The sequence below is a fragment of the Corapipo altera genome, unplaced genomic scaffold, assembly GCF_003945725.1.
Source record: "Corapipo altera isolate COAL_440 unplaced genomic scaffold, ASM394572v1 69, whole genome shotgun sequence".
Taxonomy (NCBI): domain Eukaryota; kingdom Metazoa; phylum Chordata; class Aves; order Passeriformes; family Pipridae; genus Corapipo; species Corapipo altera.
The window spans coordinates 63653-79842 of record NW_020884908.1 but is presented as its reverse complement, the minus strand read 5'-3'; the positions used below and the strand labels follow the sequence as shown (position 1 = coordinate 79842).

Here is a 16190-nt window from a genome sequence, read left to right as displayed (position 1 = left end):
GAATTTTTCTTTTCTTCCTTGTGTGTTTATTGCTTTCTTTTAGGAAAACGTAGTTTTTGATGCACATATTGTCATGCTATTCCCTTTGCTTTTTTATAGGCTTGATGTTAGGCTTTACTTTTCCAGTGAACAAGTTAAATTCCATTACTTTTTTCGTGTTTTGTTTTTGAAGTCCCTTGCACTTAATGAATCTTAGTGCAGGTTTGAACTGCTAATCAATAAACACTCCAGAACACTGTACTTTGTTATTGAATGCTTTTAGTTCATCATGCTTTGGGGGATTTTAAAATACAGACATGTAGAGTTACTCACAAATTAGAGCAGTCAAATAGTATTTTGATGATTAATAGCTTTGGTATTCTCTGAATAGTTTCATGGCATTTGGCAAATATTTTAGGAATACCAGTGAACCTTAGCTGTCAGATCCAGTTGAATTTCTTCATAATCAGATTTTTTTTTCCAAATTCATTCTTAATTTCTGGAGCATTCAAAGTACCAGTTCTCTGAGAAAAGTTATTTTGAGAAGGTAAAGATGTCTGAGAAAACTGGAGAGCCTCTCTTTAGGTGACTGCTTTTTGTATTTCATAATATTGAAGAATAAGTTGATTTCAGTTTGGTTTTGCTGTCCTAAAGAGGCTGTAGTTATCACCATTCATGTCACATCACTGACCAGAACAAAGCACATGATTGATGGTGGATATTACTATGGAAATCCATTTGAATGTTTTATAACTAAATACATGTTTCTAATTAGAAGTACCTTGGCAGGAAATAGTCTTATAAAAACAGAGATAAAAAAGCAAATTCAGGATATTTGTAGAGCTTTGTGCTGAAGACCATGTACTTGGGAATCAGAGATCACTGGGGTGAGGAAGAGGAAGAGAAGGAAAGCGGGAGTTTATTCTGCAGAATTGAAAACCAAATAATAAATCCTGTGGGAGTAAGACAGTGAGTTTCAGCCTTGTTTTCCAAGGAAAAATCTACAGTGATTCTGAGTACGGGAATTCTCTGACCTCAGTGCAAATTTCGGTTTCCTCTAGTAACAAAGAAAAGGGGGAAAGATGTGTATTTTTTAATGGAAACAAGAAACTGCTGTTATTTCTCTCTGAAAGTACTTTTGTGGATGCAGGGCACTTATGTAGCTGGTTTTTCCTTTTGCTGTCCCCCTACTATTCCAAGTAGAGCACTGCTCTAACATTCCTATGTCTGATCTCCTTGTCTCATGTGGATTACTGCCGTTGGCCAGGAAACAGCATTAACAGATCACACATTTCTTAAATTTTATGTCACGTTAGTATATTTCCCTTAAAATTTTAAGCCCTAAATAGCTGATATTTAAATAGAGAGTTGACCTCTTCTGTGAGGATGTTTGCAATTTCCTGATGTACAATCCCTCACCAGCAAGCCATGGAGCAAGCAGCCAGTTGGGAAAAGAAGTGTCCTTAACAGAAGTGATGTTCAGTACTGCTGCTTCGAGGCAATAGCCTGAAAACAAATGAGGCTCTTCAGTGTTATGTCCACCAAAACATTGGGACCCACCTACATCGATGCAGGAATTCGCTGCAGTGTGGGACATGTTTTTTCCCCTCAACACTATATTCCAAGTGTTTTATGGAAAACAACAAGAGAATACAATTAGCCGATGCAAAACCCGAAAGGTTTTTCAGTTGAAACCATTATTTGAAACCAAATCAAACATGTGAAATGGACTCTTCTCCTGATGACTTCTCAGACAAAGGCAGCATTGACATGCACCGAAATGCCAGGAGCAGAATTCATGCGTCTGAGTGCGCTCTAATGCTGGAGCCACCATGGCCTGTTCTGCCTGGCAGTTTGTACAAGCAGCCATTTGTTAGAAAAATAGACTTCATTAGTGATTTTTCAGCTCAGAGTGCCCTTGTGCACTGTTCGTCTGATAGAACGTGCAGAGGCTGAGCTTCTCTCTCTCCTGGCTGGAGCACTTTGCATTTCACAGGTGGTGACTTGACTGAACAGTGAAAACATCTAATTTTCACTTCTTGTTTGGTTGGTTTCACTTGACATAATTTATTTAGGGTTTTTTTTCTCCCCTTGTAGGTTTGCATCCAGTGGTGTTGCAACATAATTTATTTCCTTTTCGGTTAAAAAAAAAGTAAAATTACATAAATAAAACCTTTTTTCTTTTTTAACCCTGGATTTATCTTTCCCAGAATAGGTGTGTAAGTTAAAAGTGTTGTTTTTTGTGAATGCCTGAACATGAGATGAGGTAAATCTGGGCCTGTGGGAACCACAGGAAATGCGTTCCTCAATATTGCTGGCGTTGGAATGCTGTACAGAGCCAGGCTTTCCATAGAGCCCTGCTGTCCTTCCACCTTCACTGTGCTGATTTGAAGAACAGCCCTGTGACACTTACCTTTAGTGATTATTTGGGGATAGATGAGGGAGATCAGTGTGCTGGATGAGGCACTTTCTCCTCCGCATTATATTCAGCTTGTTGCTTCTCAGAGGTGCTCTTGGGGAAAATTCTGTCTTTTGAAGGCAGTAAGGGATATTATTAAGGGCTTTCAGTGCCCTAGCTCGTGTCACTTGATCTTCTTAAATGGGCAAAAAGGGGGTATAGGAGTTCTGCACTTAGACAAATACATAATCTCAGTTTAGTGATTTTGATTTCCACCCCCTCCCTTCCCTCCCCTTTTGCTGTGCCCGGTATGGGGTCTTTCCTGTTACACAGTATAAACTCCTCGACAGAGATTAGGCCTTTTGGGTTTTTGTTTTGCAGAGAGGAAAAAGAAAACACCCTGCCCAAATATTTTAATTCTCTGTGACATATTAAGCTTCAGGAATTGCACCATCCTGGCTGGTTGCTAGCAGCAAGCTTTTTTGCCATCACATTTATTGAGGTTGAACAGTCTTCCAGCAGCAAGAGATGAAAGCTCAGTGAGTTTTGTATGTTTATGTCTGATGTGGAAGAGAAGTATTATAGGGACCTGTACTTCTGAAATCTTGGAGTGGTTTGTAAGTGCTAAATTAAGTGTGAAGCAGGCAGTTACATAATATCCATGTTTTACAAATAGGGCTAATCATAGTTCAGAAAGGTTGGCTGCACGAGACCACGTAGCATCATTAACATGAGTAGAAATAATGAGTCACAGCCATGAGTTCCTTGAGCTTATCTCTGTATTATGGGTTTCAGGCACTTCAGTCTGTTTGGTAATAAGAACAGAGGTTGTAAAGTACACACTGCTTAAATATTTTCATTAACTCTCTTACCTCTGCTAGTTTTCTCACTGTACTTATGATCTGTGCTCGTATGTCAATTGATTGGCATTTTTAAGTTGAGTTGTATTGGGCCAGATTTCTTTTAAATCAGATTTTAAAACTGCGGAACACAAAATCAATATGATCACATAATGATATTGAGCATCAAATTGTTCTTAATAAGAGGTGTTTGCATTTGAACTTCTACATTTGTTCAATCGATTTTAAGACCCTGGTCTTTTTATAAAGGCCAGCTTTTATCAGAGAGTTGTAGGCAAGGTACTTAAGAGTATTGGTTCAGCTCAGAATTAAGTACACCAACATGTTGGGTCGTGCTTTTGACTTGGCTCCAGTCAACAGTACACTGTACAGAAATACTTTTGTGTTCCACTTCGCAATCTGTGTCTTTGGTCAGCATTGCCCAACTGCTCACCCTTTCCATCGGCACATCGAGCCATTTAAGGGAGCATCTGATTTTGAAATTGGGAAAGAACTGTCTATGTCAAAATAATTCCATGTCCTTTTCTTTTTAAGGAAGTTGCTAAGCAGCACTACTAGTAAATAAATAAATTTTATCTTACCTGCATGGTCTCTCAGAAGCACTATGTAGAAGTTAAGATGCAGTATAAAACCATTGTGTTTACCTTTCTTGTTGTTACTTGATTATTCCCAATACTTCAGTGATAACAGTAATAGAGCACTTCATATGCAAAACCCTTGGGGTAGAGATTTGCAAACTTCTTGTGTTTGTTGCCAAGTTTATTTTTTTACAAAGCATTCTCACTCATTGCTGGGAGTACCAGCCCACATCTGAGTCTGTACCAGTCCTTTTCCATTTTGTGCTGTAGGGCAATTTTCTAACATTATCAGATTTAAACTTTTCATTTGATTTATTGTAAAGATTTACCTTTCAGAAGGCTTCTTGGTGGACCTCTTGAAGACATTCACCTTTTTTGATATTAACACCTTTTCAGATAGACTTAATGGAAGCTAAGGGCTATTACACATTGTTGATCATGTTTATTTAACATGTGACCTGGAACACTTGCAGAGTTTGGTCATGTTGGCTAAAGAATACCCTTTTTGGGAGGGGGGTTCCATTGGTATCTGTAGGGAGCTTATTGGCATTTTCATGACAGGGTCGTTTGTGATGGAGGTTGGGGTGTGCTGTGGTGGAGGGACAGTATGCAGGCTGGAAACATGGAAAGAAAATCCCACTGTGCCTGCAGGGCCAGAGAGGTGCTCTTTGGTACAGAGAGATGGAGACCTCTAGGGAACAAGTTTAACAAATACACTGCTGAAGAAGATTCTTGTGACATCTCGATTGGGAGATGCCCAGTGAATAGGAGACCTCCCAAGAGTATCACTGTTTCCAAAGGAATATTGTGACTAAGGAGAATTTAATTTCCCTGAAGGTACCTCAACTTGCATTTGAAACATGACTATTCCCCTTTCATGCTCAATACCGCTCAAATACGATTTTTTTTCATGAAACCAGTTAATAGTAGTGATTATTTACAGTATTTGTTGATGCACTTTTTAGCATTTTTGTACACTTTTTACGCTTGCCTCCAACATATTACTTGCATGCAGTGTTTTCTTTGTTTCTGGTTTGGTGCTTAAGCCCTTAGTGTGAGCCTCAGCTAGACTGTAAAACTCTCCTTGAGCAGCTTGCTTATGCTTGTGGCATTAATCTTTCTGCAGGGGGTTGTGCTGTTTGTTTACAAAATTCCAATTTTCCACTTACAAATAGAATATTATTAAGAGAGTCTTCTTTTTACCAATTAGGTCAAAGTCCTAAAATTTTAAGACCTAAACCACATGGTTTAGAGCGAACTGATTCACAAACCATAGGTGACTTTACTACAAGAAGAAAGGGTATGTACTTTAGCACTGTATGTATATGGAGCTTTATAAAAATAAATGAAGCAAAAATTAAGAAAACTGTTATTCTACAATAACTTTAGCTCTTGCATAGTCTTTTTACTTCTGTTATAGTCTAAGATCATGGATGCATTTTCCGTGCCAAGCAACAGCTTTCCTTGAACAGTGCACGGAAACATTTCCTTGATATTGACATGGGTGTTCTGATCTCTTAAGTTGTAGTTTTTCATATTTTGGATTTACTTTTGTCTGTTTATTTAGAAGCATGTACATATAACTTGTAACTTATATATAATAACTTGTAAGTTACTTGAAATAACTTTTGTTAGGCAATAACCTGAAATCACAGCTCACTTTGGTCCCCTGTTTTTGGCTAAACACTGAAATGAAGAAAAATATTGATCCTCTGCCCCTATACTAGTGCAGAGATCTGTTTATGCATCTTAATGAGGTTTGCAATTAGTGTGATGAGCCCATCATGCCGAGTTGGTGCCTTATATAGTCACAAGAAGTAGAGAAGATTATGAGTAATGTTAAAAATCTCACAGGAATATCATTGATCCTTACCTTTGGTTGTTAAAGCCCATTGCAAGTGGATGAAATATTTTTGCTGTGGGCTTTGGACAAAGTCCTGGCTCTGTTTCTGCTGGAGCAGTACCTTGCCCACTGTTTATACCTGCCAGGTAGACTCAGACCTTTACAGAGGACTTGAGCCAAGCTCAAGATCAAGCACAAAGATCAGTTTGTGTCATTCATGCTTTAGTATCATCTTGCCTATGTCACATTCAGTTCTGCCACTCTTATCTCATGTGATACCTTATATCTCTGGATGGATGATTTGTAGTTCCTCTTCGGAGTCTGTGGTGGCAGCTTTTTATAAGCAAGTGAGTGAAAGTGGCAGAATTACTGGACTAGGCTTGATATGCTTGGAGCATGTAATTGTCAGTTCTTAACAGGGAAAAGGAGAAAAGTTGGGATACCAAAAACTGATAGTCATCCAGAAAGTTTGAATTTGGAGTTGTTAAGTTCAGTATATGATAGCTGACCTTTTAATATACTCAGTCTGAGGAGTGAGTGTAATGAAAGTATAATGAGTACAGTTCTGCTTTTCCCTTGTGAGACAAACACACTGATCTGGCAACTGATTTCTCTCAGTTCCTCATGTGGTCACTTAAGGCAGCTCTTATGCCACATGAACTAATGCTACATGCCTGACATTTGATCTTAGTGAATCTGCCAATAGTGAATCAGCAAACTCATGGAGTGAGGGACAAGGAGACGAAGGGGTGATACTGTAATGACATTGCATTTCATTTTCTAAAAACAGTTTTAGGGAGGATGAAGTTGAGATTCAAACTGTGACAGCAGTTTGACTCTGTGATTTTTGTTTAATTTTTTTTCTTTCTTTTTTCCCACTAGTCTTTTTATACTTTTTTTTTTCCTAATGTTTAGAAGGCGTGAGACCTTCTAAACAAGCTGGAGGGAGGGATAATGGGTTTCTCACTAGTAGTCTATTCGTGGTTCTGTTCTGAAAATGGAATTTAAAAATTGCACTTTTTTTAAGAACGATATTAGCTGTCATGCATGGCAGAAGCACACCACCACTCCGCTCATCTCTTGATAAGCAGTGCAGTGAGCCAAGCTCCTTTTGGTGTTGGCTCATCTCTCACTTTTGCAGACTTAGTCTTAGCTGCAGGTTCTGCCCACAGTTTGAGTTGTGAAACCTCATCAGTAAGGGCAGCGAGGGCACATTTTACATAATTATAACTGTCCGTGAGCCAAGAAAAGAGTTGGCTCTGCTGAAATAGTCCATCAGCCCTATCCTGGGCTTGTCAGTTCAACAAGTCATTGTGGCAGGGTAAAGACTGAACCTGATACTGCCACTTTCAGAATCTCTTTTCAAAACAGAATTCCTATGTACAAGTATATACTGCAAAATTCTTAAATTGAGGTGGATTTTAAAAAATTTCCATTTTAATTGTTTTTTCATTGATGTTGCTTTTCATTACTTGAAAAGATTAAGAATATAAGTTAATATAACATGCATTTCTGAGAACTGAACAGTGTCTCCTTTTCCTAACTAGTATCTACAATTTAAAATTTACTATATAAAAGTTTTTTTCTGGAATGTTCTGTGCTTTAAGATTGTCTGTTTCTTACTTAGCAAAACCAGCTCCACTAGAAATAAAACCTCTGCCTGAATGGGAAGAATTACAAGCCCCAGTTAGATCTCCTATCACCAGAAGTTTTGCACGAGAGTAAGTTTCTTAGATTTTCCTTATTCAGATTAATTGGTTTTGTTCACTAGGAAGTTAATAAATGTGTGTGTGTATTATATTTTTAGCCTGTGTAATACAAATTGGAGTTTCCTTTGGAAGTGTGTTATATGTGTGTGTGTGTGTGTCTATATATTGAAACAAAATGTGTCTGTGTGAATTTTTATTTTGTAATATTAAGTATAAGGGACTGTGTATAACCAAAAAATGTGACACTCTAGTAAACTTGAATGAAAATTTCCGCTCTAATATGCTTATTTTTGTTGTTTACCAGGAGGTTTAAGATATTCGAGATGTATTGTTTGTAAAATAATTCCTGGTAATTAGCTCCTCCAGGTTTCCCGTGTCTCCCAGACCGGATTCAGTTCATAGCACAACTTCCAGCAGTGACTCGCACGACAGTGAAGAGAATTATGTATCCATGAATCCAAATCAGTCCACTGAAGACCCAGTATGTAAAATCTACGTCTTAACTACTCTCTTCCTGTGCAGTCCTTACTTTTAAATCATGCAAACACAGGTCCTTCACTCAACATCACTCCCTTGATACTTCCAGATCAAAATAATAATAAAAAAATTCCATAGAAAACCTGTAATTTTGGTAAGATTTCCCTGAAGAAGTTAAGAGCATAGTCACATATAAAGAGAATGGTTGATACACACATCTATTATACAAAGCAGTTCAAGGCATTACTTTTTTTTCTACCTCTTCCCTAGAAACTGTCTCCTCTTTATAATGGCTTGTCCTTGGGCTATGCACCAATTCAGTATTATGACATCAAGGGAAAGAAACTGTCTAAAAACCTCTGAGACATGCTTAAAAAAACTGTATTAAAAGGACATCTTCCAAGAAATGTGGAAGGAACAGGGGGAAAAAAAAGATTGATATTTGTTGTTTGCATTCTATGGGAACAGAGCCATGTGTACTTCTATTAGGCTTCTTTCAAAGAAGAGGATAGAAGGAGTCTGTGTGTATTGAGTATCTGTATTTTTTCCCCTTTGGGGGAGAACTTTCTCAGATAATAAAGTTTCACATGCAGTGCAGTAACTGAAGACCTAGTTAGGAAAAGTTAGTGATGCATGCTGTGGTTTTTCTTTGGGGGTGGGGGAAAAGGAGAGAGAGAAAAAGAAGACACAATAATAGTAGTTTAAAGAAAGAGAATAGCAGTAGATCTAGGCCTAAACTGAAATGTGGTCTAGAATACCCATAAAACACTGGAGGAAAACCTGAATCTTGAGCTCAGCTCTTTGTTCAGTATAAAATCATAGAATGGTTCGGATTGGAAGGGACCTCAAAGATCATCTAGTTCCAGCCTCCCGTGCCATGGGCAAGGACTGAGTTGTTCAAAGCCCCATCCAGCCTGGTTCAGTGCCTTCACCACGTTTTCCAGCTTGGGCTCTTCCTAGGGAATACAGCAGCATTTTCCATTTTTAAAGCACTTATGAACTACCTTCTTTGGAGAGGCCCTGTCTAGCACCGTTTTTGTCCTGTTTGTTTGTCTGCCTCCTTATATGGCATGTGCTGGCCCATGTCCCTACTACACCCTGGAACCCCTCCTCTCGCAGTGCTGTTTGCTTCCCTGTCCCCTGCTGCTCTGGGTACCCTCCCAGTCTCCTCCAGCCTCCCTCCCCTCAGCTCACCACTGCTGCCTCTGGATACCGCGCCTTAGGCCCCCCTGAGCGAGCCCCTCCTGCTGACTCCCCTGGGGCAGCTCTGGCGGCTCAGGAGCCTGCGGAGCATCCCGAGCCGTGCTTTGTGCCATGTCTGACCTGCGGGCAGTGCAGGTGTGCTTCCCAGGAGAAATGTGCCCCAGCAGTGGGGTTGCTGGTGATGTTAGAACCGAGCCCCTCTCTTGCAAGGGCCGCTGGTAAGTAACCGGTGACGTTCCCCCCTTCACAGGCACAGGAAACATCCCATTTTACACAAAGGATTAGTGCCACCCGCGGTTCTCCCTGCACAGAATTGCAGTTCAAACTGGGGATTTCTGTGGATCCTTAAGGCTGTTTCAGGGATTTAACGCCAATGCCAGGATGGTATAATTAATGCCATGGCTTGGGCGCCTGTCATTAATATCTTCTGTTCGCTTGCACCGTTCCTTCTTTAAGGTTGTTCTGCAGATTTCCTTTCAGTTTCATTTGTATTATATTTAAAGTTTGTTTTCTAATGCCTATGTTCTGCCTGCCTAGTTTGTTTGAAATAACAGATTATTTTTTGGTTTTTAATTTATGCTGGAAACATTGATACAGAATCTGATTTTTGTATGTTAAATATGCAGAAATTTGTTTAGAGAATTTGGGCAACAAAAATGAACTTCGTATCAATTGTTTGTGTTTGTTGTCCTTTGTTACCACTTCATATTAAATGAGTTGAATGATACAAATTTAAATTCAGTTTAAAAAGCCCAGCCCATTGAGCTTTAACCCATAAAATATTTTATTTCCTAGAGAACCAGAATGTTTCCAGATAACTCACAGCCTTTGTTTTAAAATCTGCCTATTAAATAGACTTTTTGAGAATTTTTATTTGTTGCAACTCTCTCTGAGCAAGGAGTCCATACTTCATCTTTTTCTGTCATCAGCTTCGAAGCATCTTGTTTGGACATGTCATACTTCTGTTTTATTTAATAAAATCAGCAATATTCTGCTTTTTCTTTCAAGTTGCTGTCAGCCTTACCCTTCTGTCTTTCCTTCTGCCTTCCTCTTCATTTTTTGCTGACTGCTGCCCTCTGTCTTCCTGTTTTTTCTTTATCTTTTAGAGAAGAGTCCTTCTATTGTACTGTTCCTATAACACCTGTTAAGAGGGAGGGATCAGGCTGGGAGAGGACAGAGGAGGTGAGGTTGTAAAAGTCTGAGCTAATTGAAATTTAGGTATATACAATGCAAATTCACTTCAGGCAGCCCTACACATATTTTCCAAAGTTTTAATATTTTGATCTTAACAATGGAATAATACTTTTTGATTTTCAGCTTAATCATGATGACTTTTGAATGAAATGTAAAAGTTTCATTTGAAGTTTTGCCACTACTGTAAAGCTGAAATTATTGTAGGTATTAAACAGCAATTTAAGGAAACAAAAAAGTTGGCAATTAAGTAATGCTAAATTTGAGATACAACAACTACAGTTAAAAAGAACAAAGCACACTCCATTCTTATCTCATGATATGAAGGGGACATTAGGTGGAAGGCACAGATGGGTTTGGTGGCAACCTTAAATTTGGGGGGTTGGTTTCTGGGTTTTTCCCTTCCATTGGCTATTGACACTGTCCCAGTTTTGACATAGAATATACCCCCTTGTTCTACAAGGTCAATGAAATTTGCATGATTTAACTGATTGCAAGACCTCTTAGTCACTTTTTTAACCTTTAGCCTTTTGGCATTTTTATAATAAGCATATTTGATAATGTGGACCACTAGCACATACATTTGTAGCTGAAGTTATTTATATTATGATTTCAGAATTTGTTTGGAAGCAACAGTCTTGATGGAGGAAGCAGCCCTATGGTAAAACCTAAAGGAGACAAACAAGTAGAGTATTTAGATCTGGACCTAGATTCTGGAAAATCTACCCCACCTCGTAAGGTAAGCAGATCTTCAGGTCTTGCAGTCCTGCCATCAAGAGTTTAAAATCGATTCACAAGTAGTTGCTGGGAAAGAGGGAGCCTCCAGCAAAATCGTAGAATCACAGAGTCAGCCAGGTTGGAACAGACCTCTGAGACACTGCTATGGTTACTAGACCATGGCACTGAGTGCCACAGCCAGTCTCATCTCAAAAACCTCCAGGGATAGAGAATCCACCACTTCCCTGGGCAGCCCGTTCCAATGCCTGATTACCCTCTCTGGAAAGAATTTCTTCCTAATATCCAACCTAAACTCCCCTGGCAGAGCTTAAGACCTTGCCCCTCTTGTCTCACTGAGAGCTGCCTGGGAGAAGAGACCAACCCCCACCTGGCTACAACCTTCTTTCAGGGAGTTGTAGAGAGTGAGGAGGTCTCCCCTGAGCCTTCTCTTCTCCAGGCTGAACAACCCCAGCTCCCTCACCCTCTCCTCATAGGATTTGTGTTCCAGTCCCTTCACCAGCCTTGTTGCTCTTCTCTGGACCTGCTCCAGCACCTCAATATCCTTCCTGAACTGAGGGGCCCAGAACTGGACACAGTGCTCCAAGTGTGGCCTCACCAGCGCTGAGTCCAGGAGAAGAATCACTTCTCTGCACCTGTTGGCCACACTGTTCCTGATCCAGGCCAGGATGCCATTGGCCTTCTTGGCCACCTGGGCACACTGCTGGCTCATGTTCAGCTTCCTGTCAATCCAAACTCCCAGGTCCCTTTCTGCTCTCCAGCCACTCTGTGCCCAGCCAGTAGCGCTGCAGGGGGTTGTTGTGGCCAAAGTGCAGGACTCAGCACTTGGCCTTGTTGAACCTCATCCCACTGGAATCAGCCCAACTCTCCAACCTGTTCAGGTCCCTCTGCAGAGCCCTCCTGCCTTCCAGCTGATCGACACTCCCCCCCAACTTAGTGTCATCTGCAAGTTTGCTGATGATGGACTCAATCCCCTCATCTAAATTGTCATTAAAGACATTAAACAGGACTGGGCCCAACACTGATCCCTGGGGGACACCACTGGTGACCATCTCCCAGCTGGATGCAGCCCTGTTCACCACCACCCTCTAGGCCCGGCCCTCCAGCCAGTTCCTGACCCAGCACAGAGTGCCCCTGTCCAAGCCGTGGGCTGCCAGCTTTTCCAGGAGTATGCTGTGGGAGACAGTGTCAAAGGCTTAACTACTTTCTCAAATGGTCAATCCAAGAGACAGTGTCGGACCTTTCAGGAAAACCTATGCTTGTTTTATATCTGTTTGGGACATCTACTTACTTTTTGCTGGTAATTTATTTTAACATGTTTTTCACTCTTCTTTGCCTTTTCCAGAAGAAGAGCAGTGGCTCAGGCAGCAGCGTGGCGGACGAGAGAGTTGATTACGTGGTGGTCGACCAGCAGAAAACATTAGCACTGAAGAGCACACGAGAGGCCTGGACTGATGGGAGACAGTCTACAGAGTCTGAAACACCTACGAAAAGCGTGAAGTGAAAATACTGCTCTGTCTTGAAAGAACAGGAAGAAGTGAATTCTGAAGAATTACAGAACCACAACGGCAGTGTTGTTCAACTGTACAGCACCTGAGTCACCAGTGTGTGAGCAGGTTCTTGACCGAATAGGATGGAAGCCAAGGGACACTTTGAATATATCAAAGGAACTTGTCAGATCATAAATTGGCTATGTGGTGTCTGGAAAAATCGCAGCCTGTAAATAACATGTAAAATAATATCACTTAGCTTTCAGAAAACCTTTTGTTCTGTAGTTAACACATTTGTAGTATTACCATGTTTATGCACTTTTTCAGTTACAATGTTGGTTCAGGTATTCCCAGTAAGTATACCTTAATGCCTAATTCATCTGGAGAATTCTTTTTTCCTTACACTACTATTCCTTACGATTTTAGGTTAATTAAGCTACATGTAGATATGGAAATTAATATTTGAACTTCATTTTAACAACTCAAAATTGATTTTGCAGAAGTACTTTCACAATTGAATAATCTACTTGAAATGCCAAGAGACGACCGTTAGTTACATACTTGTTTATATTTAATACACACAAGATTATTTGGAAGTCTACAGGTTACCTTCCTAACAAAAATTGCTGTGAGTTAATAATAATGAACTGTACTGGGTTTAGACCTACAATCCTGGCTTATATGTTAGTTGTTAGTGGTGGAACTTCTATTGTATTTTATTAATGACAGTGTTCTGTGTTCAATGGGTGAAGATTCTGCAGGGTGGGATCTTACACTTTCAAAGACTGAATAATTAAATATCAAGTAAGCCTGCAAACCACTGATGGCATGCAGTAATATTGTGATCTCACACTTATTAACAAGAAATAACCTTTATATTATTTACAGAAGGTAGAGTATATAAATCAGGTACGTACCAAGCACTGTTGTGCTAATACACTGATCAGGTTTAGACAATGAGCTTTAGTTTTGTACTATTTAGAAGTTCTAATGTCAGTTTTCAGTTTGAGATTAATGGGACAGTTTGACATTCACTTTTTTAGTACTAGCAAAATACTGTGATTTTGAATTAGACATTAATTCAAATGGAAATACTATGTTTTGACACCATAGTGCCCTTCTTATGAGCTCTGTTTTACTTTAATCTCCTGCTTGGCCTTATATTTAAATCCCTATGCAACTGATATTTTATATCTCTGTTTTTAAAAATTAGATAATATACCTAAATGATCCCCTTGTAAACCACTCGTTGCTCTTTCCTGGTACAGGATTTTAAGCTCTGTATACTGTGATCCTTTATTTTACTATGCCAGTTCCAAATAATAATCTGCCTTGGTTTTAGAAACATTTTTTTGTTATTTGGAAGAAGATAGAGATTTTTTAAATACATGAATGAGTTAGGTCTAGATAGAAAACTTACTAACACTCTCATTTTACACAAACACCCTCAAGTAAGTGGTTGGTTTCATTTTCCCACCCAATTGTTTTATTTTGTCCAGATCATTTAAAAGTTGAGCATAGAGCTGCATTGTTTTCTGGCATGTTGGCCTTAGTACTGTGCCTAATCTACCATTGGTTGTTTCTCTCCCCTCACAGCCACAATCTACAGTATGTAAATTATCTTATTCTTAACAAAGATTCTTTTTAAATTAGTAATATTTTGATGCTTTGAATGTTCATTTTAAAAAAGAAACTAAACACAATGCATTTTGAGGTGAATTTTAAATAAATCAAGTTGTTCGGTTTTGATGTGTAAACTCTGTCCTGTGAAACAGCAAACTGGGGTCAGTGCGTCTGTGAGGGTGCCTGGATAACCAACCACCCTTGATCAAAATCATAGACTGCTTCTTAGTACCTCTCAAAAAACAGATGTACAGCTAAAACAGTTCTCAAAAAGAATCTCTGATTTAAAACCCTGCACCAAGAAGGTAAATGATGTGAATTCTCACTCCTCTGGGAGCCTGAAGCAGTGATGTGAGTCAGGGAAAACTTGATGGCTCCATCAAAATTATCTCAGATCCGTAAAGATTCTGGAGCTGTAGCTCAGGTCTGCTTTGATGGTCTTGCTATCCCATAACAAACTCTCCTTCACTGATGCCACAGCTGAAGCAGCCACAGGCATGGTAAGTACTTGGTAACTAATGTAATGATATTTTGTTTGAGGGCATTGGCTTGAGGCATTGTACCACAGCAATGGCAGCTGTGCATCTTGACTGGTGAGATGCCCATAATTCTTCACAAATGTGGTTAAAGTATCACTTTGCTGTTTATCCTACACAATTGTTTCAGTGCTTGCCACTGGGGAGAAGAACCCACGCTGTGGACTCCTACACTCATGCCTGCACCTGAGGAGCGAGAGGATCTTGAATATTTCAAACTTATGTTTCTTTAGTCTCTCAAGAGGTGGGAGAATTTGAGGGAGAATGTTTGGAATCTTCTACCTAATCCTAACTTGTCTGTCCTTGAAACATTGACCAACTACATGACTATGTTTTATTTTTAAAACTCTTTGGGTTTTTACAATGCTGATATTTAAATATCAATGCTATGTTTTCAGATGTTGTGAGAATCTCTGAGACTGAGGTATAAAAGCCTGAAAGAATCAGTTTCCTAGGCTGACCTCTCTTGCTGAGCCAGTGATAGAAGGTGGGTTTGCTTTAAGTTTGCTGATATCAGTCCTTGGTTTACAGATTACACCTATTTTTCTTCATTTAATATTTGGCAGCATTCACAACGTTGATGTTATTATGATTGAGAATCCACTCTCAATTTTTAGGCTTTTTCCCTTTCTTCTGCTAAGGAAAACAGTAGTTTTCACACTGTACAGACAGTATAATGCTTTTTGAATAACAGTCCAAAATTTCTCTTTATTTAGATTTCTTAGCACTTTTCTCCCCCTTATTCCTAATACATTTTCCCTACTTACACATCTTCCAGAGTATGTTCAGAATCAGAGGTGTGATACTAACTTTTGATGATATGACTCATTTTCACCTGTAAAGCTAGAGGGGCTTCATGCTGCAGACGTGTCTGAGCTCTTTGATGGTCTGAGGATGTGAATATTAAATTGAAAATGTGAATCATAAAACTGTAGGCAGTAGAAAGTGAACTGGACTGATATTAGCTTTTGTGCCACTTTCTGTCACTAGCTTTGTGAGGACACACTAGTTGGAGGGATGCTGGTGGAAACTGTAGTAGATACTGGTGCAGAAGTATTTTGTGAATGTTGTTTGTCAAGTGTTCTATTTCTAGACAGGTAAGTTCTTTCTTGTTTCACTAAAACAACCTGTTACCAGTTGTGGATATAGTTTTCATTGCTGTATAACCTTCGTAAACCAGGTTCATTATAAACTGCAAATATATGTATGTAATAGGTCTTTTACAAATACACCACATCTTGCTCACAGAAATCAACAGAAAAACTTAGTGCCTCGTGCACTCCGATTGACTCTAGAGGTGATTCGGTATCGCCCCATGGTATCATCTGAACATTGTGTTATCTGGTAAGTACCAACAGCCACACTTTTACACACTGTGTAGGAATCACTATCACCTCATGAACTGCAGGTGCAAACACAGCTGCTCTGTTCTGCTAAACATTTGTAATGTGACATTGAAAAACATACAAATGTGATCATTAGTCTTTTTTACTTTACTGAGAATTGTATTTATGTTAAAACAATATTAACAATCCACTCGTGTGATGGTTGTGCCATAGTGCCACACT

At 39.4% G+C, this 16190-nt stretch overlaps 1 protein-coding gene across 4 annotated transcripts in view; it reads left to right on the top strand.

Annotated features, from left to right (window-relative positions):
• Positions 1-14220, top strand: part of GAB1 (GRB2 associated binding protein 1) — a 102823-nt gene extending 88603 nt beyond the window's left edge. For 2 of the 4 annotated variants that reach the window (XM_027652722.1, XM_027652723.1), the window contains 5 exons: positions 5026-5115; positions 7286-7379; positions 7725-7848; positions 10855-10977; positions 12319-14220. In XM_027652722.1, coding sequence (XP_027508523.1) covers positions 5026-5115; positions 7286-7379; positions 7725-7848; positions 10855-10977; positions 12319-12477 — 590 coding nt within the window. In that variant the 3' untranslated portion in view covers positions 12478-14220. The remainder of the gene's footprint in view (positions 1-5025; positions 5116-7285; positions 7380-7724; positions 7849-10854; positions 10978-12318) is intronic. The other 2 variants (XM_027652724.1, XM_027652726.1) reach the window with 1 other exon arrangement.
• The last annotated feature ends 1970 nt before the right edge of the window (positions 14221-16190 follow it).